Genomic DNA, 24,836 nt, shown 5'->3' on the forward strand with positions numbered 1-24,836 from the left:
ATTATGGCCACTCAGTAACCCGCTGAATTTGCCTACTACCCTTTCATTATAGCTTACATTTGCAACAAAGCTGTGTTTTATGTGCTTGAAAAGTTATACAGCCTCACTCTTTGGGGACTCCATTGTATCAGATATTTTGCAGCACTGCCAGAAATAACCAAACCCTTCATGAACTAAAGGGTTATTGCTGGCATGGAATTTCCTTTGTTCCAATTACAGAATCTCATTTTTCTTTCTTGCTTCCAATTGTGCTTTCATTGTTTATGATTTGTATGATTAAAACAAACCGCAGTTCATTGGCAACAGCAGGGAAATCTGAGACTTCTAGCTTGAAGAAGAGAATCTGGCAAGGTGCTAAAAATATATTAATTTGGAATTGGTATAAAGAGCACAAGGCTTATGCCGGTGATAGAGATTACGGTACAAGTTTGTCCTGAGAAATTTGGAAATGGCAGAATCTAATACTTAACATGCTTACAAGTTTTGCAGTGGGCAAATGTTGCTGTCATTCTATTCAGAACAGCTTGAAAGGAATATATACTCATGTAAGCAGATTATTAAACTCTGAGAATCTAGATTTTTAATAGGCTTTTAGTATTAAATGCAGCAAAACCCTCATACAATATATAAGGCTCACCTTGGAGATTCAGACACCGAACTCCCATAGGAACTGAGATGAGTTCAATATCTCAACACCCACTTGACTTAAGCTGAAGTCTTTAAATGAGCTAATTATTCAGTCAGGACTTCAGCGATAAGAATCACCCTCTGGTTTTTCTCCGCATTGGATGGAGATAAGAGATGCTGGACGACATCTTCTCACCACCGGGCACCACCAGCGGCACCACCAGTGTGAGGGCAGACGGGAGGATGGGGCATGAAGACAGAGGTAAGGAAGGTCATGATAGCAACCCTTGCCTAGGCAGTTTTAAGCTGCTGCACACCCACCCTGCCTACGTGTCCAGCCCCTGCTACCTCAGGGAAGTGCCTGTCAATTAACTGAGTCCAGGAAAGCTGCAAAGAGGTGCACAGGGATGCAGAGAGACAGAGGGAGATCCAGAAGGTCTCGTCACCAGCTACCACGAACACCCAAGCACCGTGACTCCTCAACAAGCTCTTCACAAGTGGTGCAGTGTGCCATGGGTGGATTTGGCTGTGAACTTTTGTGGCATCCCATAAAAGCACAATATGTTTTTCCACACTTTGACAAGTGTGAAAAGCAATAATGTGTTGTCTTATTTTTTCTTCCCACTTTGGCTTATGTTCTTTACGCAGCAACAGCACAGCAAAAGACACAGGCACTGCTCTGCGTGACCAGAAAAATCAACCTTCCTTGTATGGTTGCCACTGTTTGCACACTGTTATTTCAAGGCACCATGTCCTAAACCCACATAAGGAATGGCAATTGAACTATTAACCCGCAGGTTAATAACAAACCTCAGGAAGGAGGATGAATTCTCACCATTAGATAGTCCAACTCGGAGAAGTAAATGAGATGGACAAAGGACCACAAAGTAAGACTCAGTAGAAGAAAATGAGGCATGAATCACAATAACATGCTAGAATACACACAGCAGGATAAGTGATGCTCACCCACCAGCAGAACACATTGCATTTCATCCCCATCACAAGCCACGGTGTAGAAAGCCCCCACTCAGCAGGTCCTCACAGCTCCTAATTTCAGAGGGATTGCAAGGGGCTGCGCCAGGCAAGGAGTGCTCCCGCTGCATGCACAACCCTGCTCCATCAGTGGGAAATCTCAAAAACCAGGGATGAAACAAGAACATAGCCCAAGCAGAGTTAGGTCTTGATCACCACGACAAGCGAAGTAGAGTCCGCATAGGACTGCACTGAAATGGCAGGGGAAAAGCACAATAAAATCCTCAAGCCAGCTGCATTGCTTTGGCATCCCAGACGAACACGCCACGTTCAGTCAGGGCAGAGGGAACTAAGGGCAAGGAGGAAGTGCAGGATGGTCCAAGGCTGAAACTGGGAAATGAGACCCAGTGAAAAGGCATTGTGCGTGTCCAGTCCGCAGCAAGGAGTGCTAGTAACAAAGCACTGACACAGTGCTGATAACAAAGCACTGGGATAAACAGGACAGCATTAATAGATTCAGAAAAACCACAAAAGGAGCAGCATCGGGTGCAGAAGGGATTGTTTGCATCAAATAGCAGGATGCACGTTGTCGGTATTGTCTGGTACTTGAGTGCTTTGGCAAGTAGCTGTGAAGTTGCTATTCCAGGCTTGATTTAACATGTTACAGGAAAAGAGCTTAGAATAACTAGCAAATTTTGTCATGACAGAGAGGTCAGGAAATGGATAAGCCAGTAAGACTCCTCTCTAACTTAATTAACGCTCAGGTACTGCATTAAAGTTGTGAGAGGTAAATAGCCACAAAGCCTACAGGAATGCCACCAAGGCCCAGATGTGCCCATAAGGATGCTCACACCGAGCTCACTGACACAGCCACGCCCGGTTTTATCCATCACCTCCACACAGAAACATGGCATCCACCCAACCATCGCTCTCCCCTGGGTCTTCACCTGATGCTGCAAAGCCGTCAGCAGCTTCAGCAGGTGCCTTCTAATGCACGCCTAGGGTAAGCACCTCATGTTGCTACAGGAACCGCAAGGCATCTCCCTCAAGCCCCAGCTGCCCCTCCACAGGGACATGGGTGGCCTTAGATCTGCCTATAGATGTCCCAGAAACGTGAAGGGGTCTCAAGGCTGCACGTGGTGCCCATGCTCAGGCAACTCAATCCTGTCCCACAGTGAAACGTATCCAGCTACAGCGACCACGCACAGCAGGTTACATGCAAGGAACGAGCGTCTCCTCCGGTCCAGCCTGCTGAACTTTCAGTCAGAAAGATCTGATTTACAAAAGCCAATATCCAACAAAGCAAGAGGGGAAACATTAAGATATAAAGTATATTTTACATTCACAAAACCTAGAAAATCAGACTCTTCTTTCCAGCAGCTGTTATACATGTGGGACAACTAAGGTCAGCATCCTGAAATTAATACTAGCTATTCAAAAAACACCAAGTTTCTTGCAAAAAGTGGCAAGATGGTGTTTGATGACCAACAAGTGCACATCGATCCAGCAGGAGAATTGCTGTAGCCGCGCCAAAAACACTCCAGTACATAACGCACATTCTCAGAGCAGCTTGCAGAGCTCCTACACGGTGAACAGCTGCTTGGCTCCCTCTTGGGGAAAAACACTGAAATAAAGAAAACTGGTGGTTTGGGGTACTCGAGCAGCATTACCTTAAATGCTCCTGATTTTCAGGAATCCTCCCAGACTCTCTGAAAGAGATGCCACGCTGGGAGGTCCAAGCACATGAAGCAGTTTTGGCTCCACGTGAAGCAATGCAACTGGCTTCAGAGACCATTGTAACTACATGTTTGCTCCCGAAACATTCTGCAAATAGGTCCTGGGAGAACAGCACCCTGGGCCATGATCTTCGTTCAGCTTTATTTAGCTGAGTTCCCCCCCCGGTAGTTTCATTGGCAGAAACACCACCAGGTACGAGACACTTTCTCAGCCCGTGGAGAGGAGAGGGTCACCCTGGGAAGCGTTATGGATGCAGAGGGTAGTCTTTGCTTATGACAGCTCACCAGGGCCACAGACAGCGGCCTCGGTCCAGGTCCTGCTGATGGCACAGCTGGGTGAAGTGGCAGCAGTGGAAAGGTGCTGAGTCTAGATCCCCCCCGCAAATGTAAGTTCAGAGTTGTTTGCAAATTAAACATGACTTTAGACTATAGCTGCCTTCAGCTTCCTGCCGAGAATACCAGGGAACCGTCATGGGCACAGATGTCACCCTAGGTCCCCAGGTGACACAGAAAGGCAGTCGATGCGTTTAAGGGGCAACAGCTACTTCCATTTTGTGCATCCATTCATTTGCTCTCCCTCCTGAACACCCTGCCTTCACAGGGGGGTTCAAACCCCCTCCTCCATGTGAGCCACCACCCCCACTGCTCTCCTTGCCCAGACAGCAAGTCTCCCCCTCCAGGACACCATTGATGTCCCTGGGAGGGGATGGGGGATTTAACTCTCAGCACCCCTCTCTGCTAGCAGCAAAAAAACTCCAGTATCTGCAAGCTGCAAGGGAACTGTTGCTAATATTCCATAGGAGATGGCAGAGGTGGTGACATCTGTGCAATAGACCAGAGGGAGCAAGGAGGAGAGGAGTGGAAAGGCACGCTCTCTTCAGGCACAGCAGAGGATTTAGTCCTCAACAGAGAGGCAGCCAGGCGCTGAAGTCTTGGTGCCCCCTTCAAGCACACACACCATCCTCTCCCTGCCTTGCCCCCTCCGCATGCCATGGCACCTACGTGACCTTCCATTTCATGCCACCGACGCTGCAGCATTGCAGCGGGGGACCTAGGGTGACATCTGTGCCCATGACGCTTCCCTGGTATTCTCGGCAGGAAGCTGAAGGCAGCTATAGTCTAAAATCATGTTTAATCTGCAAACAACTCTGAACTTACATTTGCGGGGGGGATCTAGACTCAGCACCTTTCCACTGCTGCCACTTCACCCAGCTGTGCCATCAGCAGGACCTGGACCGAGGCCGCTGTCTGTGGCCCTGGTGAGCTGTCATAAGCAAAGACCTCACACTACGTCCCCCTCCTACAAAGCCGCAGTGTTTATAGCACTGTTTAAGAAATTTTAATTAACAACTAGTGAGATAATACCAAAATAATTTTTTTTTCCCCAATTGAATTTCTCACTTAGTCATGGAAACTCAAGATTTTGCAGAAATAAGTACAAATAGAGGACATCTTGCCTTAGGCAAAGTAAGTACTTTTTATTAAGTGTGTGATCTTAGATGCTTGAGCAATTTTTTTCAAAATATAGTTTGATGCTATTTTGGTCCTTTCAGTGTTTCAGGTCAGTATTGCAAGCACAGGCTAATTACCACCTGAGGTTACTGATCAAGAAGTCGTAATTAATATCTCAACATTTCACCACTTCCTGATTTTATTTCTATTTCTTCCCTGACACAAACTACTTAATAGCAAAGGATGCTTTGCAAAGTAGGGTGATTAGAGGAAATTTATGTATCATTATAAAAAAAATTTCCAAGGTCTATTTCCACATTCTTTAACACTCCCCAAGGGGCATCTTTTGCAAGAAAAACCTCCATTTCTATTAACGTTTCCTTCCCCTTTGTGCTATGATTCCTGCATTTGCCCGTCCTGATTAACCTCACACTTACCACTGGCACATCCTCAGAACTGGCAAGTGGGGCAGGGAGAAGCAGCCAGGGCACAATCTGGACCCTGGGGTGAACGGCTCCATCCAGAGAGGGCAGCCAGGGCTCAGCTGTGAGAAGATGGTCAGACGGCAACAGTGGCACCACCAGAGCTCAGCGGTCCTGACCTCCTCCAACACAGAGCCAAGGCCAAGGGGAAGACCATCTTGCTGGGCTTCTTTGTCCCTCCCTGGACGGGGCAGGGGATGCCAGCCATGCTGTGCTGCTACCACTGCATGGAGCCAGGCTGAAGACGTCCCCACCCCAACGAAGGGCACGGTGGCAATGCCCCCCACATGGCTACTGGAGAGGAGCTACCCCTGGTACCAGGAGCACGGCTGCACTGCTGCAGGTCTCCTCTCTGTGGCTCACCACTCCGAACCTACCCTGACCAAAACCAGCCACGGCCGCAGAGTTTTCACAGCACAGTACAGAAGACTCAGTGGAGGGCAGCACACAACCACTTCTACTCTCCGTGCAGACTTTGCACATCCATCCGAGCTGCAGCGCAACTGCAGGACCCCAGCTCTGCAAAAGGTTTCTTAAGGGAAAGAGCAGCACCCTGGTCACAGACTACTCCAACGCCTGGTGGTTAACACAAGATAAGCAGTGCTGGGGAGAGGGAGGGGAAGGGAGACGTGATTCACCTCTCCACGACTTCTTGTCCGTTCCAGCAAAGAGTGTCGTTCTGAACAGCAGAGCTGTGGTTGCAGATGTATTCTGGCAAGCTGCTGTAAAAACTGCTGTGGAACTTCAGCTTCGTAATGAGTTCCCTGGAAGAAAGGGGAGGAAATGGTGCTCAGTTAAAAAAGACGAAAAGAAGATGGGGTCAGCGCATTTTAACCAGTAAGGGTCATCACACAAACACAAGAAAGCAGCTGGGTGCAAACAAACCATGAAGCATTGGTCTTATTTCTGTAGTATGTCAAGTAGCTTTTTCCATCATCCTCAATGTTATTCAGTCAAGGGCTGAGTCCATGTTTCTTAGGGCAAAGATGCATGTGAGGAGAGGGATGCTGGGGCGGCAGAACCTCAGCCCAACCATGCAGCACGCCAAAACCAGAGGAAAGCACCTAAGGAAAGGTGCTGCTGGCTCAGGCCATGCATACAGGGACTGCATCAAAGCAGCAAGCGCTCAGGCTGCCAGCAGTCCCCTCTACCTCACAGAAGGCAACAGAAGCCCCTCGGGAAAGGACAGCCTTGTCACTTGGTCTACCTGACATCGGCCATCCAACACCCCTGCAAGGGCAAGCGGCATTTTTGGTGGTAGACCACAGCGGTCACTCTCAGCATAGACCTGTACAGATGGGTTACACTGGGTTTCATGCTGCACTGTTGAAAATACACGATTTTTAAGGAGTACACTGGGCTGGCCGTGGAGTCACAGCCGGCATTCAAAGGATCACGTTACACTCAGCAAAATGGCTCTGCCCCAGAAGGCAGGAGAAGCCGCAGGAGCAGTGCTTGAGCCAGACAAGAGGAGACCCCCACCTTGTGCTCCCCCTTCCCAGCACCAAGGAACCTTGTCCCCAGCAGGTCCCCTTCAGCAGCCGACCAGAAGTGCCAGGACAGTCTGACCTGGGGGACACTGCCAGCTGCCAGAAAGGGGACAGGGGCTGCCCCAGGGTCTGTCCCCTCAGGGGCACTCAGCAGCTGTCACTGGGAAACACTGGCAGATTTAATTAGGTAAATGGCATAAAAAGTATGATAATATGAATAGCAGGGACTGGAGGAAGTAAGGCTTGGCCTCAGAGTCTCCTGGCTTGGGTTCAGCACGTTTCCCCCTTTGGCAAGGGGTTAGTTCTTGGCCTCCTTCCTCCCCAGGAGGAATGATGAGGGGTCAGCACCTCGAGCTGGGAGCCCTCTCAGGGGCATCCCCTTGGCCCCACAGCAGTGGGACCTCCATGCCCTGCCAGCTGCGGGGAGCTGCCCAGCCATGCCAGGCTGTCAGACACAGCAGGCTTAGGCAGGCTGGGGTGCAGAGGGGGTGCCCAGCTCCCTCCATCCCTCTTTACTCGGGGATTTCGCGGGGCTCTCTCTCCAGATGAAGCCCCTGACTGCCAGCTGGGGGCAGGCGAAACACGGAGAAGCCGCCCCAGTGCCAGCAAAGGCAGCCTGCGCTGCTCTGCTCTGACTTTTTTCTAGCGAGGAGCCTGTTTCTGCCCTGGTGGGACTGACACAGCCAGCGCAGGCAGAGCCAGCAGCTGATGAAGGCAGGGGGGCACCTAAGTCCTCCTTTGGGTCACCACAAGGCACCCTGCCAGGGTATCACAGACACCAACCCGCCCGTCACTGTCCATGCCAATGAACAAGCCCGATCAGTCAAAGCCCCTCCAAAGGGTGGGAGTTCAGCCCACACCCCCCCTGCATAAACTGGAAGGGTGCTTCAGACATTCACCTCCCGCATGAACCACCTCCTACGGCCATCTCTTCCCCTGGGCTTACAGTGGGGCAGGAGGTCCAACCAACACCATTTTGAAAGCCAAAATGAGGCAAGACCTGGGTCTTCAGTTACGCCAAACCCTGAGCAGGACAAGCTTTACGCTGCCCATCACACACGGCTCCTTACATCCTAGATACTGCCTTGCTTCCCATCCTGCAGACCCCGGCAGCGCTGGGGAGAAGGGAGGGAAGAAAACTACCAGGCAGCAGAGCTCCCCACCGGGCAGGAGAAACTCCATATCTGCAGGTATGAGCTCATGTAATTCATCGCAGCAGATTTCATTAGACTTCACAGTCCTCAAAGGACATCTCTGGCAGAGCCTGGGCTGTGTAACCCTCCAATGTGTTGAGACAATGGAAGAATGCAAGCCCTGGTGATATATCTCATGGGAACCGTATCAAGAATGTGGCCCTGTTACTCTTTAAAGAGAAATGCATCCAACTTTATCTATCCCATTCCAAAAATTGCCAAGCTTGCCTGTTTCTCTTCCGCAAGGATTTTACTGCTGTCTTGAATACAAGAAAAGGCATCGCATGCCTCTGGGTGTGCTTTCAGATCCAGGGGGGAGACGCATCCCCCCGACACAGCAGTGTAAGCTCACTGAATTACAGCTTCCATTTACAGAGGGAAGGAAGCAAAGGGTGCAGTGCCAGCAGTGGAGGTACCTGCTTCACTTTGAAAATATTCAGTAAAATGCTGTTAAAATTCCTGGACTACCATAAAGACTGCACACAATAAAAAGGGAAATAAGCCCCACTTACCTACACACACAGTGTTACATGCAGTGTTTCAGGCTCGAGCGACCATTTCCACCTGTAACTACACCTGTATTTGTGGCACTACAGCAGTGCCCAAGAAACCCAGACAAGGCATTAGTGTATGAACCTGGGTGCCTGGTGCATTGCAAAATAGTAAAACAAAGAAGAAAAGCAGAAGGCAGTTTTACAGTAGTGTGTTTTTTTTAAAAAAAAAAAAAAAAAAAAAAAAAGAGGGATGCACTCTGTGAGAACACACTTGTAGACACTTTGCTGCACTTCAGAGCTACCTGTAGAGTAGCTCTGATGTTCAGAGTCAAAACCAGCTGCAGGTTTATGGGCAAGGGAAACAAGGAGCTCTTCCACCCGCTTCCACCTGGCCAACCCATATGGCAACCGCTCCTGCAGCCCATCCCACAGACACCATGCTCAGCCCAAGCACTCTCACCTCCTCCTGCTCGACAAAGTTTCTTCTTGCTCAACATGAGTCACCTTCATGACCTTCTTGTCAATGAAAAGGTCTTCAGGGTAATTAGCCGATCGATACTGCCTCTGCTGAGTGTGGCCACACAACCGGCTGATCTGGAAAACACAAACACAGCAGCATGAGGAAACGTTGGGACCAGAAACGCTGCAGGAAAACAGCCGAGGTGCACGCTGGCACCTGCATGGGAGCTGCTCTGTCGTCCTGTCATCCCCATCTCCCATAGCTCACACAAGCACCTGAAAGCAAACTACCGCCCTAAGGATGCAACTCTGCTCTTGAACGAACCTGCCCTGTGGGAGGGAAGGCAGGGAACTCCAAGTGAGATTTTTGGGCATCACAGTGCCCCTGTGGCTATCAAAACCCCTGAGCTGCAGGCATGGCCAGCAAGTGTCCCTGTGCTCGGTTACCCTCATGCTGGCAGAAGGGGGCTGGAGATGTTCCCTGCTCCTTCCTTGCTGCAAGCGGTAGCATCTCAAGACTGTACACTCCAGCTCTCTAGCCAGACTTTAGGAAACACCTCCCCTCTGAAGGTAAATCTTAAGACACTGGTTCTGCACCTCAAGGCAGCTCAGCATCCACACGGGCTGCGCTGCAGGTGCCCAGCAAAGAGCATCACACACATTGTTACTAATTAAAAAAAATAAAAATCAAGGTCTAAAATACAGCAAGCATTGTGGCTGCAGCCCAGTCATACCATGGGAGGTCTTGATTAACAGGGCTCTGCTAATGACACAAATTAGCTCATTAGCATACAGATGATTTGGTAACCAGCTGCAGCAGTGAGGGAAAGAATCCAAAATGCCTCATTAAAGCTCTCCTGCATGGCCACTGTCCCGAGACTCAGCCAGCAGCGCTGCGGCTGCTGCTGCAGTCCCTGCTGCAGATGGACTTGCAGCCATTTCCTTCTCTAGGAGACTACCAAGGGACAACTGTCCCCCTGAGGCACTGCCACCACTGGGAAATTCACCTTTTGAACCACCCTCTGCAGGACTCATCCATGCTGGGTTGTGAAGGTTGCTCTGCCAACTGCCAGGACCACAAAGGCACCGCAGGTAACGGCAACCCCTCTTTCCCTTGAGTCTCATCCCACCGCTTGCATCCAGGCTTGGGACCAACCACATACCCATAAAATGCCTGTTCCTTGCAGCACTCCATTTGTCTTCACGCCACAACAAACCAAGGCAGCCAGCTAAACTCCCAGTTAGCCACACACCAGAAGCTAAAAACACAGCCCACTGCCCCAAGATACAAGTATCTGATGTGTAAAGAGAAGAGATTAATTCTATTACATCCTGCATTGGGTGGGCAAATAAATTAGTAATATCACCTCCTTCATTATCAAGAACAGCACAGTTTGTTTGTTCAGGCTGCCATACAATGAAGACTGAAAGAGAAGCCTCCTGGGAGCCAGGCGCTGCCGTTTCATGTTCACAGAGCGGTGGGGAGAGATGCTGCCACCGGTCCCTTCTGCGCCTGCAGTTCCCTCTGCTGAATCGGCTCCTCCTGCAGCTGCCAGGGGAGCAGTTTCTGCATCATCTTACTGGTTTTTTTCTCCATTGCCCTCCTTTGGCTGTCTTTCTTCTCTGCCTTGCCAACCCAAACTCTTGCAGAAGAACATATTAGCCCTACTGCCCTTCCTACATCATGTGGCAGGCTTGAAAAAACAGAGGGAGTCAGAAAAAATGACCACCACATGTGGGCTGTTTGCTTTGCCTTTCGGGTTCTCCTTTAGCACTCATCTCTCTCTCCTAAGATCTGCAGGTAATCCTCTGATGCAGGCAGCCAGGACCCAGAGGAAATCGTGGGGCAGCAGGAGACCTGGACAAGGACATTTGGGACACCCAAGACCCCACCACTAGAGAATGGGTCTGCACATCTCATGCTCCCTCTGTGCTGGCTGGTGCCACCACCCCTGGAATGGGGAGCTCTGCAGGAGAACAGGAGGATGCGCGAGTCTGTGGACTACCCTGCTCAAAGGTGCCCTCCAAGCCCACCGGGAGGGTCAGAGATAAGACCTGCCATGCAGCTACCCCAGGGAAACACAAGGTACGCCAGAGCTACAGGGCAGCGCACACAGAACAAGCAATGCTACAAAAGCAGCATTGCTGCACCCACGCTCTGCATGGGCATGTAAAGCCGTGGAGAGAAGTGGGAAAAGGTCGGATATTTTAAGCTGCCATTTGTGGTGACTCCCTTTGATTCTCCCCTGTGAAAAGCCCCTCCCCCCCTTCCCTTTCCAAAGCCCGCCTTTCAGCTGGTGAAGCCTATTGAACCCCAAGAGAAGAGCAAGTCCAGAATCAAGGCTTTTTTCCCAAAGATGCTGAGACACGCTGAATGGGAGGGGAGGGCCGAAACGACAGCATGAACAATGGCACCACCCGAGAGCATGCTTCAAACGGCAAGGCGGCCGAGTGGCCGGGGGCTGCCTCATCTCCCACCCAGCACTGAAGGTATCACAGCCCCTCCGCTCCCAGCTCTTCTGCAGGAGCTGAGGCTCAGCCGCATCCTCACAGCCCCACATGGCATCTGGGTACCACAGGCTCCTGCAAGGGATGGAACCCCAGAGAGGACCATGTTAGCCCTGCCATTGGGACAGTGCAGGCAAAATCTTCATGGATGGATGGTTGGAAAGTTTGAGCAGTGCTTCCAAGTTTTTGCTTATTAATTTATTTAAGGACCAACTAACCTTTTCAGCAAAAAACAAACAACACTGCAGCCCATCTTGCGAAGTCATGGTGAAATGATTGTCACATTTTAGTCAAACAAAAACCTGGCTGAGATTTGAACTTTAAATAAAGTGAGAGAATGTAAAAGTAACAGATTGCCTGCTCATTTGCAGGGGCGGCATAGCATGCACTTTTCAGGGGAGGGAAGGATTTCACAAGCCATCTGCCAAACTCTGCTGGGCCACAAGCCGTCCTAGGACAACGGCTCAGAAACCCTCTTTCAATCTTTCCCTCTTTTTGAGTCCTGCTGCAAAATCAGGAACACATGAACCAAGATACCCAGCCTCTTCCTAAGCACCGCTATTTTAAAGGGAGCTCCAAATTTCAAAAAGGTCCAGAAAAATACCACAGTAGGGCAGTCAGAGGAGGGACAACACAAGCCTCAGACCTTGAGGGGGGAAAAATAACCTGTGATGCTTCAGCTCCCCAAGCATCATTTGCTTTGGCAGGAGCAAGGACTGCCAGATCCCCAGCAAGGTGGTACACCTGCAAGAGCAGAGCACGAAAGGAAGGCAGCATATCTAATTGCATGTGCTAAACTAGTAACGAGTGACAGCAGTAGTATGCAGTTGCCTCCCGCCACACAAACATAAATGTGAAATGCAAAGCAAATCGACAGAATGGAACCACTAGCTCTTCTCCTGGGGCTCCGCACACTGTCAGTGGATTGTAAATATACACAAGCCCTTATCTAAAATATATTCGGTGTAAGAGCTGTGCAGTCTCTTATTTTACATCACACTCTCAATCCCAGAACAGGCTGAAGTTTGAAGCATCAGGCCAGAAAAAAAATTAAGATGTGAAATCAAAGGGCAGAGTGCTTTTTAGGCAACCGGGGTTGGGGGTTTTGTTTGTTTTTAAGAAGATCTGCCTGTCTACCAAAAACCTGCTGCGAGAGAACACAAGGCAAGCAAAACCCTCCCAAAGCCCTGAACTTTTACAAGCCCCAAAAGCCACCGATACTGTAACAGCCAAAGCAAAATCTCCCTGCCCCAGCTCATTAACAAACTCACTAATTACCAGATTTCATTAGTCTCCTCCACTTGAGCATGACCCAGGTCACAAGGGGAACACTTTGCCTCCTGCCGACCGCTACCCATCACTCCATTTCTTTATTCCAGCCGCAGGGAGAGACGGAGCCCGCTGGTCGAGCAGAGCTCCCTGGGGATCGAGCGGCTCCCCGGAGCCGGCCAGCTGCTCGCCATCCCGCACCCACCGGGGAAGCAGCTGGCTCCTGAAACCCCGGGGAGCCACACACCATGCAACGGCTCTGCTTTTAGAGGGAACATTGATTTGAGAGAAGTACAGGGACAAAGCTAATGGAATAGCATTATCAGCCCTCTTTAACGCTTCCCCATTAATTTAAGGGGAGAGATGCCAGAGGACTGCAGGGAGCATGGAAACCAAGCACCATGAGCAGGCAGGGACCAGACCCGCTGCTTCCAGCTGCATCAACTGCGGCAGGGTAAAGCACAACACTGGTCCACGTAGGTGCCCACAAGCCAACGGGAACCAGGACCATTGGGCTAGGGTTAAATTATGTCATTGAAAGAGCAGTGACCGCAGTACCAAGTTCTGTGCACAGCATCACAGCCTTGGTGCAGCTGACGGAGGGCAAAAGTCCTGCAGGCACCACCGGCCCGGCTGCGGCAGCTGGCACCGCTCGCAGCACCAGGGCCACCGCTGGAACCGGCTCCGCTGCCCAGGCACAAGGCAGGGCAGCCGCACGGGGCAACAACCCCTCACCTTGCACAGCTGCAAGCAATCCAGCGTGGGCGACATCGGAAAGCAGCACACATGTGATCCTCGGTGCCAATTTGAGCATCACTTCCAAGAGTAAGCACTTTTTAAAGGTAATTTTCTAGAAGATTTTTATTTTGGGGGGGAAAAAAAGCGAATCAGCCTCCCCTTGGAAGAGAGTGCATTGGACGCTGTTGAATACCTGCTGCTGCCGCGTCTCATTCAGCCCATGAGCTCCGCTCTGCTCTAAAGCAGAGCCTGCTGTATTTGACCTTTGCTTAAACTTTACGTGGAGTTTCCATTTGTCTTCTCTGTGAACTGTTCTGCTTATAGATTCATTCTCCAGGAAGACACAGTGGGTTTTTTCCTTTCAAGGGGATGGCCTCATTTCTGAAGATTTCCTCCCGCAATCTTCTCTGCTCTCTGGAGTTCACGTATGTCATTTTATACCTATTCCTGAGTTTCCTTTGGGAGAAGCTGCACATTAAACTGAAAAGTGATTAACTATTATAATTGATTTGAACACAGCCTCTGACAGGGTGATTTGCTATGGTATGCACAGGAGAGACAACCACAGACCTCAAGAAAACATGCTACCTTTGGAGGAACCAACTGGTGCTCACTAAACCGGTGATCATCATTCAGCCATGGAACCCAGTTTGACCAGTAAAGCGGAAAGCCTCAATAACGCAGCTGCCTGCGTTGGCACTTCTTCCCCCATTCTTTTTAACAACCTACTCTGCTACACATCACACGTATTATTAGCATTATAAAGAACGCATTTGTGCCCCATTTATCTTCAAAGTCACCATAAAAGTGAACCTGAAGTCTATTACTCAAGCGCTGCTATAGAAATCCGCTTAATTAAATTCTAAAGGGCTTAAACCAAAAATATACATTGCGATGATGTGGGATAGAACATAAACTTTTTAATAGTAGTAACCAAGAACATTTACCATTTCTACAGGTGTAATAAAAATGCTAATATATGTTAATGTTTAGTCTGTGGTTAATGTTTTGTCTTGTTAATTTCCCCCGGGCTTTTATTACTGATTTAAATCTGCCACACTGCCCCAGTGATTGCATCCTCTTCCACAAACTGCATGACACACTCTCAAACAAATGCTGATTGACTGAAGTGAAGAAACATTTAGCTAGGACAAACATTCTTATTATATGCTTGTAATCATTATATACATTTTGTCAGTAAGATGGGAAAAAGATGATTCCCTGCTCCCTCGCTCTTCTCACAGCAGAAAATATGATTATGGGCATAAAAATGAATTTACAAGCCTTTATTTTAGGAAGCACATCATTATTAGCTAAGTAATGATTGTTCTTCTGGTTCCAGGCACTCAAGCAGAAGGAATAAACGGAGTCTGGTAACACAGATGTCTTCTACGCATATTTCACTAAAATTCCTCATTAATGGAGTACTAAATGTTATTAATCAGCTCTATAGTATTACAACTTCCAGTATCCAGACATCACCTTGCACGGATTACATAAGAGGCAACATCCTAACTCACTCACGCAGAGCAGTGGGAATCGCGGGAAGTGACCTACTCTCCGTGCCGAGAAGAGCGCTTAATAATGCATTGCCTTTAAATAATGCAACACTATAATGTGTAAAATGCATACAAACACTAATGCTTAAAATAACAGAGTGCCTGTCACACCAGTGCCTGCAGTGATGCCCAGGACATGCTACAAACACATGCTACAAATGCTCAGGGACCCCTGCAACTACCAGACCATCTGAAGGCCATCACCACCTGGCTGGGAGATCAGCTCTTCAAACTCCTGCAAGACCGCAGAGGCATCAAGGAGGCACTTCTAGAAGGAATTAACTTCATTTTTGTATTCCATCCTTCATGCAGAGCATCGTAAGACACTTTGCAGAGTCTCAGTGTCACAACAGGAACCTGGGGCCCAGGGAGGACTGATGGGTGCCCCTCCCCGACCTCATTTCTTGTCTGCAAAGACCACTCTGCCCAGCTCAACTGGGAGAAAAAACAAGAAGGGGCTCAAGACTCGGTGGAAGAGAAGCCAACAGCACAGCCACGCTTGCAGACCCCAGCTGCTGCCCAAGGTGCTCGCCATGCCCTGGTGTGACCCAAGGGCTAATGGTGCTGGATCCTCAGGGCAAGCTGCAGAATGTGTCCCCCACACAGCTGTGTGTATTGATGTGACAGAAGTGACACAAGACCTGGCAGGTCTGATATGTTGCGCGGTTATGCAGTTGCTCTACCCCAGAACCTGCACCAGGACATGGGTACAGCAGCTCAGAAGAGCAGTGGGGCATGCAAGGGAATTTTTAAGGGTTTCAGCCCTTGGCACTAACTGCTGCAGCCGGACAATCCCCATCTGCACTTCCCCCTACTGCGCCTGGGTGCAGACAGCTCAAATCAGACCGAGACCACCACTGCACTTCCATCGCTGCTCCCATAAGGGCATGCCACCCTGTCTCCCTAAGGACCTGATGCCCGGTGACCCGTACATGTGCCGCAGCATCCAAGGCACCTCCGTGCTGTGTATCACCATATCCCGACCCCTGTGCTGACCCCAGCTTCTCCCAGCGCAGGATGCCCTCTCCCTCGGAGGAACTGTGACCTCAGCTTGAGCCAAGCCCTTTCAAACCTACATAAAATAATGCAAACAAGATGTTTCTTCTTTCTGGCATCCCCAGCACGCAGCGTTTAATCCACCAAAGAAAGCTGCTTTGTGTTTAAGCAAAAGGCTGTTTATTGTTATTTATAGGTAGAGAGGAAGTTGGACTAAATGATCACAGTTGTTCCTTTTGCCTTTATAATCCATGACATATAATTAAAGCACAACTTTTCAAAAGTCAGTGTTTCCCTCCAGTGTTTTGTTAATTCCATATTTAACACAAAATTTGGTATTTCAGTTCTGACGGTCAGACCTCGGCAGCAAACCGCAGAGCAGGCAGCTGGTGCCCCAGCCAGGGCTCAAACCCAACCCAGCAACCGACCAGGAGAGTCAAGGAAAAAGCATTTGCTTAATTTTCAGCACATGCTTATGCAGTTTTCCCAAGCAGAGATATTTCCTGGAACAGGGCCCCGTAGCATACTAATGCACCCATGACGGTTTTAAGTTAGATCTGTGCAATATGAGGTTTCTTAGACAACCAAACGAAGGCTTTATTCTTGGAAAGATAAGTCAGCCTTGCCTGGAAGGTGACAACCGAGTAAAAGGGAAGATGTGGGAGCAAAATCCAGAGAAAAGCAGGAGTGTGCTAGACTGACCAAAGCCTTGTTCAGGAGCAAAACACAACAGCACCCGGAGCCTGGCTCCTGGTGAAGCCCCAATCCCCCACCGCGCTGCGTGGCTGATGCGGGGGCATGGCAGAGGCTGGGGGCACAGCTGTTCCCGATCCCAGGCTGCCACCATGCCTCTGGGACTCTGATTCCCCAAGGAGGCTGAAAGATCTCCCAACCCAACAGCAGATTCCAACATTAGCACTGAATCATGTAACTTGCCAGAAAAGTTTGACTTAAGATAGCGATGCCCATTTCTGCTAAGGATGCTAAACACATGGCACTTACACAACTGTGCTTTGTGCATACTGTAACACTTGCACAACCGCTACTGCAGGCACCTAGAAGACCCCTCCTGTTGCAGGCAACTAAATCTACTCCATCCCCACAGATGGAGAAGCAAAGCAAGGAATTGGCTTGAGGGATTACCACTTTCTACCCAGAACTTAAAAACAGAGTAATAAAAATTACTCCCTGTGCACTCTACCTGTTGCAGAGTGCCAGTAAGCGCACAATAACCCCTCTGAAAGCACCAAGTCCAGCGCAGGCTGTAAGCTCTGGCTCTCTTGGCTGGTGGGGAAGGGGCTAGGGCTGCCTGGGGGGAGCCCAGGGCAGCCCCGCTGCCCACAAACATCCCCCACCACTGAGGCTGGGGCAACGAGAAAGAGCACGGGGCAAAGCTGGGCACTACACCAGGTGAGCACCGTGCGCTTGTTATTTTCCTTCCCTGGGTTAATTGGTTTCCTTTGCAGATTTCTGTGGGTTTTAATATCACACCGTGTTTGTGCCTACGGCGCTACAGAAAGGAACAATCCGAGAGAAATAAATTCCTAGCAGCTTAATTTAGAGAGGAAAAACAGATACCTGCCATCAGTCTGGAACGTAAGCTGCCAAGTCGGAGACAGGCCCTGTAATACGTTATTTAACAGCAGCCGTGTCAGCTGGGTTGCAAATGTGGTCAATACCTACCGGTCCAACTTCCCCCCGCAGCCATGAGCAGAGATTCAATTATTCTTTGAGAAATACATCGTTAAATAATTAAAAAGTTACTGCATTGCCTTTTTTTTTTTTTGAGACAGACCGATTCAATTTTGGCAGTATAAAGCCATTATAATGTGTCAGCTAGCAATTAGCTACTGTACACTGTTTATTCTTGAATATAATCTTTGAGTAGAAGGGCAATATTCTTAGAAACGCAGCATTAACTTGTTCCTCAATGACTTTAATATGGCTCTTTCCAAATTACTGCTCATAAAATCTCAGGGAAGAAAAAATTACTGATGATATCCCATCTCCTTAATTAGTTCTCCCTCCCTCTATCAGCAATCCAACAGCAAGAGTTATATTTACATTATATAGAGCACGCGAGGCTTACCACTAACTCTGCTTTAACTGGTGATACCCAAACAAGCAGGTAACAAGCCAGGTCTGTTTTGCAACCTGCGCAGACCATGCTCACAGCTATACACCGTTTTTCAGATTTACACTTCAATAACTGCTTGTGCTGTAACCATTCCAAAAGGTTTTTACGCCACTAATAGTATTTTTCGCTATAAAATGCCCTCTTCCCTTCCTGTACCAAATGGAAAACCCTTCCGACTCCAAGAGGCTTGGTATCCATAACTCCCCCCTACTCACCGGTCCCTTACAATGGACCGTAACCCCACTTATTTTAACCCCCCCCCCCCCAGGAATAACCCCCCCAAGCAGCCACCTTTTGCTCCCTCCATCCACCTTTCTCTTTCCAAAGACCAGTTCCTGCTAAAACAGTAAGGCTGGAGGCACCAAAGGTCACCGATTCATTCGAGTTGTTGTTAAGCTGCTGAATATCATCAGCAAAAAAACTACAACCATTTGCTTCCTCGGGAAGCCCGGAGCAACCCCAGAGCGTGTCACCCAGCCCCTGGCGAGGGGTGCACGAGGCTCTCCCCACGGCAGGGCTGTGGCCCTCCCCAAGCAAAGCCTACAACAGAAACCTAAAAATTGTTATTAATGGAAAGCAGTAAAAACAACTCTGCACAGCAGAGATTAGGGACCAGTAAAACTAATCCATTCAAGGCCAACAAAGGGCTCGGGAAAGCCCTGTGCTCTTTTTTCATTGTTTCTTTTCTTCATCTCTTGATTTTTCTTAGTTTTGAAGCTACTGGATTCATGGTAATTTTTTTCCCTAACAGTCAGTCCTAGCCTAATCCAATTAAAGGTCAGCACAAAGATAATTTACCCAAAACATGGCAGACAAGGTAAAAAAAAGACTCCCATTAGATTTTCGCTCATGATAAAGGAATTACATTCTTCCCAAAGACAAATCAGGCTTATTGAAAATGTAAATCATTCTTTTCTATAAAGATATAAATATCTGCAGGGCTTTTTTGAGACTTTGTTGTAACACATCTTGTTTTTACATGTACTGCGGTTAGTACAATTAAATTACGGAATGACTTACAATGTTAGATTAGCTGCTGCTTGATTGAGAGTATCTTTATAATGGAAATCGGTGTGCACTTTTAACCTTGTTACAATGCTATATTATATGTCTGATTAATATATTAAAGTGACTCATCCAACAATAGGCTGTTTGCAGACAGAAATGAAATTAATTCAACTTTATCACACCACATTTATTAACATCGTCAAACTGAGGACTAGAATTTGATTACGAGAAGCAGATTCCAATAAATTGATATGCAACAATTCCAAAATGGGGGGGGGGGGGAGGGGGATCATTAGATCGGAAAAAAAAATGACTAAATACTTTTAATGCATTTTTGTTCAACTTTTTTACTTTCCACTCACCTTGCAAGTTGTAAGCTGGGCATTTCCACAACTCACTGAAAAGATTAAGATCTTGTACCAAAATCTTCAGGTAGAAAGGGTGGCTGAGGTGCTTCCTGACTCCTAACAGCAACGGCAAATGCATGAGGCAAGGCTCAGAGACATCACGGGCATTTTTCAGCATCTGCCAGGCAAATCCTTTCAGGCCCATCTGCTCCGAGCTACTGGTGCCACTTTGCTGGTCAGAGCCATCCCAGCATCACCACGCGCACAGCTCCCACTATCCTCAGGTGCCTTCTGCCCCCTGCTTTTTGGGCTGTCCCTCAGGGAGGAGACAGAGGATGGGCGACAAGTACCAGCACAGGCAGTTGAGGTATCTACAGAAATACCTGCTCTCTGGTGCTCTCGAGAGCAGCAGCATGGAGTTTATTTGTACAGTGATACAGATCAATATGTGCAATCCAAGAGTTAATAAGCTTTAGAAAGGCATAGCACGGAGCACATCAGTCACCCCCAAATTATCCTCACTAACCACCAGGCTCACTCGCCCTCTCCAGGTCAGTGGCTAAGAGCATCATCTCCACCACCACTGATAGCGTGGAAGAGAATTAGGTGTGAAAACTGATTAGGTTAGAAAGATACACCTGCATAAAGAATTGCTAAATTCCCCAACTACTGCTGGCTTGCTTATCTTTTTTTTTTTTTCCTTCTTTTTTTTTTTTCCCTTTTTAACCAGAAATAACTCTGCCAAAGTAGCTGTAGGCTATCAGCACAGCTTTCTGCAGCCAGCCTGCTCTCGCTCAAATGAATCTTTGGAAGAATAACGCAGTTAGCAGCAAACTTCACCCTCCAAGAGCAGGCTCTGTGCCCTCAGGGGTTTATTAGTGGGGCAAGACAACAGGTAGGGATGGAAAAGGCCACAGGTTCATTTTGCAGTAACCCGAAGAGGCCAAGAGGACTGCCCAAGAGCTCTGCTGGCAACGAGGAGTGTGTTGCTGCAGTGGACAGCTAAAAAATCTGCCTCAATTGTTTGTTGTAATTTTTTTTTTCCCCAGCTAAAGTATTTGTAGATGGCATCTTTCATGCCTGGTACCTCAAAGCCACTTTACAATAAGATGTAAAAATGATACCACATACAAGCAGAGAATTCAAAATGAAGCAAAACACTCATTGCAACCCAGCTCCTCGTCCTCTCCAGCACAAAACAAAACGCCGCTGCTCCGCCTGGGCAGCTCTGGGCACCAGTTCTGCTTTGCAGAGGGTCGCTTTTAAGTTTCTGGTTTGTTCTTGGCTCATTCATCAGCATTGCTAATGGGCGAGTTAGTTCTAGTTTTAAGGCAGCAACACTCACGGGGGTTACTGTCATTGGAAGTAAACTCAGCACAGTTAAGATGAAGGATGCCCGGCAAATGACCCCAGATGGAGGTCTTAGTGGAAACTGCAGTCATGGATAATGAGGCCAAAAGAGGGTTTAGTGTAAAAAGCATAAAGAGATGGATATTGGTGAGCATGGGTCTGGCGTTCAAAAGCTGCGGCTCTTAGCAAGGATAAAAATCTTCAGGAAAGGAAATGGGCCAGAATATATTTTGCTAATAAGGCATCTATGTTAATAGAGGTTGCAGGAGGCTGCAGCAATCTGGACAGCAAGCAAGGGAGCCGCATCCACAGGGCTGATACTTGGGGGTTTTATCTCTCTGATAAAACAAAGATGTGTGGCCAGTTTTGAGACAGAATCCAGGAGGCAGCTCCCCGATTCCCCAGTAAGCACAGAGAGCAACAGCTTGTCTGAAGGGATGGTCCAGACCAAGCTAAATAACGAGAAAGGCAGCTCATGCCATGGATGTAACTTCCCTGTGGGCTCCTCGGAAGGCAGGCAGGTCAGCCCAGACCTAAAAGCCCCCCGTTCCTGCCATGCACCAGCTTGTAGCACCCCTCAGGTAAGCTACATCTGGATCTCTGCAAGCACCCTGAGCATAATGCTGGTTTAACTCTGAAGGATGTTCAGCTGCAAAGCCACCCCCAGCAAATGGGCTGTGCCCCAGCCCCCCCCCCCCCGTTCCAAGGGACCCCTCCTCCCCGGCCAGTGCCTCTCCCCCAGCTCCTGAAACAGCAGAAGCCTCAAGACACTCAGGGGGAACTTTCTGATGCTGTGATCTTTGGTTCAGCCTGAAACTCAGGGTTTTTTCCAATTAAATCCAATCTACTTCAAGACCTCACATTACATCCTTGACCATTGCAATTTATTACAAAATGAGACAGTTTGAAATGTCAAAGCCTAAAGCCCAGTGCCCAAGGAGCAGACACCCCCATACAGCCCCTCCTGCAATGCGCAGTCTGCTATGGATGTCATGATCACCAGCTCCCTCCTCTCCTACCTCCCAAAGCATCCCATGTCCAGCCACCAAATACAGCTGTGATGGGAGCCAGGAAAAAAGAAGGCAGATGAGGATAAAAAGAAGATGCTCTGGGTAGTGAAGAAAGCTGTGTAATACTACAAAGGTGTATTTCCAACTTAAGACTGTATCCTGAACCACTGCCTCTGCTAGCTCTTTGTACTGATGTCAAGGCATCTCAGAACCAAGTATCCTTTTAAATGCTTGGGAGCCGGTTGCGCCACAACGAATCAGCTCCTCTGTTATACAAGGAGCAGGCGAAGGCCAAGAACAAGTAATTAATCTGCACAAGATCTTTAGGCTTGTTCTGACTTCAGCTCAGAAAAGATGCAAGACATCCCGCCACCCAACCTGCGTGCATCTCACGCTGTAGCCTGCACACGATTTGAAGTGAGATCAAGGCAGGCTCAGTGGGTGCTGTATGATATTCCCACCCATAAAATGCAGCAGCCTTAAAAAGCTCTTTTTAAACTGCAGAGTAGTGAGGATGAAGTTGCCACCAGCTGAGTGATCTATCTCTGACTGAAGTCAATGAAAGGATTTGTGTGAGCTTCAGTGCAAAGTTGGGTTGGGCATCAAACGTGCTGTCAAAGGATGCTTCCTGTGCTGCCATGTGCGCACGCAGGGAGGAGGGGGCACCGCAGCTACCTTCTACCTTTAATTACAAAAAAAAAAAAAAAAAAAAAGGCATCAATGCAATTTCCACTGAAATGGCACAACCTGCCAGAGGCTAGAACACATCGAGTTAAAAGGAGAGAGGGAGAGCAAAAAAGGAGAGGACAATATAAAAGTTGACAAATAGAAGCAAAATCAAATGCTATTTTAAATTAAACCTATGTTGATATTCAGTGCCGTCTCCCCTGGCTTCCCACTAGCAGGTTGGAGCATCGCTGGCCACATCCACTACCCCCACCGCACAGCTCTGCACAGCACAGCCCCCCGTGCTCCCCAGCGCAGCCCCGCACGCTCACCCTGCTTCATATCCAGACCCTATTCAGTGACAATCGGCCCAAAGCCTCACCATGCCATCAGGGCAAGCGGGAGGGGGAGACCAACACCACCGTGCCCATGCTAGACCCCAGCAGAAAAAGGACAAGGCTGACCAAAGACCATGAAAGCATGCTACCCCATGTCCTCTAGAGGCAAAGCGATTAGCAGTGAATTAATTGCGACACCAACGGCCTCCCTCCCCAGGCTAGACAAGAGGTAAAACTTTCACTAGGCTGAGAAAAACCTCCAAGCCTCACTCTCTTGGAAAGGCAAATGATAGTCAAGAGCATCCATGCCAAAGTCCCTTCCAAAAATGAGATGCAGACCCTTAATTTGCTACTGTGTATCTGAACATTAAACCAAAGATTTAAGACCAGCAGCAGCCTGCCAAAGTAGCTGGATCAAAACTGTTCATACTGGGTTGCAAAACTGCAGGCATGAATAATTTTTGCCCTTATTCTTTCAGCAGCAGCCAAGCTGCCAACAACGTGGGGAGATCTGCAGATCAAAATCAACGCCATACAGTTCAGAGCCTTGCCATATGCTTACCCAACTATCAGAAAATCTTTAATATCTGAAACCTCTTCAGACAACTAATCATAATGCTCCCAAGGTATTTTCATGGGAACAGGAACGTTGCCGATACTGTCCTCGGTGCAGGTTTATTTTCATCCTGCAGTGGGAACAGATGCTCGCTTTAACACGCCTTATCAAGCACGTTACACCGCCTATCACAAAATGGTTAACAAAAGTACACGATAAACACACCTTGGGATAGCTACGAGTGGGTTGGAGCTTACTGGAAACCAGAATCCCACCCGTATTTCCAGCTTTAAGTGAAAAATGGAGCTAGGTAGCAAGCATTAGAGAACAGCCTGAGGATTAAACTTTGCCGAGAAAGAAACTGAAAATACAGAGGCTGTACATCCAGCCAGCTATCCCATGAGTGATGCCAACAGAAAGCAACCCGCATTAAAAGTACAAAGAAACTGATCTCGGCGTCTCAGAGGGAATGACTTCTCAAACAGCACTGTAATTTCAAAGCTTTCCTCACAAGACTCCTGCCAGCTCTGGCACAGAAAGAAATCCATTAGCAGATAGGAAAACTCACTGGAGCTCCCTGCTGCTGCAACCCACCGAGCAAAGCAGCTTCCAGCAAGTCGCCAGGTGAGCCAGCTCCAAAAGCAGCTCCCAGGGAAAACTGGTATCGCTGTGCTACAAATGCACTGAATCACTGTGTATGGCAACAGGTGATATTTTCATCTCTGGATGCCAAAATTCCCTTAACATACATACTCTTGATTTCCGTGCCTGTGCATCTGCTGGTATTACAGATTTTGACACCAATTTGCAACAAAGCAATGCTGCTCTCTGTGCTGCTACAAGCAATCAGAGTAGCTAGTTATTTTTTCAGCATGCTCATGGCCTCCCCACCAGGATTCCCCAAAAAATAAAGGGCAAACAAGCGTTCAGTTTGCCTGACTCTGTTCCTCTCTGGGGCTCCCCCAGCAGCTTCCCGTGGCCAGCATCAGAGCTGGGCTCACAGCCGGCACTCTGCCTGTGCTGGCTGGGGTGAGTGCTCCAGCTTTGGGATCAAACCAAACCCAGCCTGCACTGTGGCTTTGCCTCCTCAGCAGCACCGCTACACAGCCTAGTTAACCCGGGCCCGAGCAGTCTTTTATAGGTGTTTGCAGGGAAGTAAAACAGCAGGGATCCGCTCACAGTGCAAGCACATTGGGAATCGCACCCCGCTCCCATACGGCACCAGTACCCTTCCTTTACCCTGCTCCCCTCCTCAGCACAGATGGCTGCCATCGGTTGAACAAGGGTCTGGCTACCTTCGTTCTGCAATTTAACAGGATTTTCTAGAAATTCAGCCATCAGTTCCGAGCGAAGAAAAATGCTTTGCTGAGCTCCCTGCTCTTTTCTCTCTAGGCAACACTCCACAGACAGAGCTGCACACTTCCACTGACAGCCAGGGAGCTCTCAGCC

The 24,836-nt window shown here is 48.7% G+C and overlaps 1 protein-coding gene across 1 annotated transcript in view; it reads right to left on the minus strand.

Moving 5' to 3' along the window:
• Window positions 1-24,836, minus strand: part of GPC3 (glypican 3) — a 154,986-nt gene that overhangs the window by 52,829 nt on the left and 77,321 nt on the right. Inside the window, exons 4-5 of the mRNA XM_055727739.1 lie at window positions 8,907-9,040; window positions 5,908-6,033 (exon numbers count right to left, since the gene is read on the minus strand). Of these exons, the coding sequence (XP_055583714.1) occupies window positions 5,908-6,033; window positions 8,907-9,040 (260 nt within the window). The remainder of the gene's footprint in view (window positions 1-5,907; window positions 6,034-8,906; window positions 9,041-24,836) is intronic.

Source organism: Falco cherrug, chromosome 15, assembly GCF_023634085.1.
Source record: "Falco cherrug isolate bFalChe1 chromosome 15, bFalChe1.pri, whole genome shotgun sequence".
Lineage (NCBI taxonomy): Eukaryota > Metazoa > Chordata > Aves > Falconiformes > Falconidae > Falco > Falco cherrug.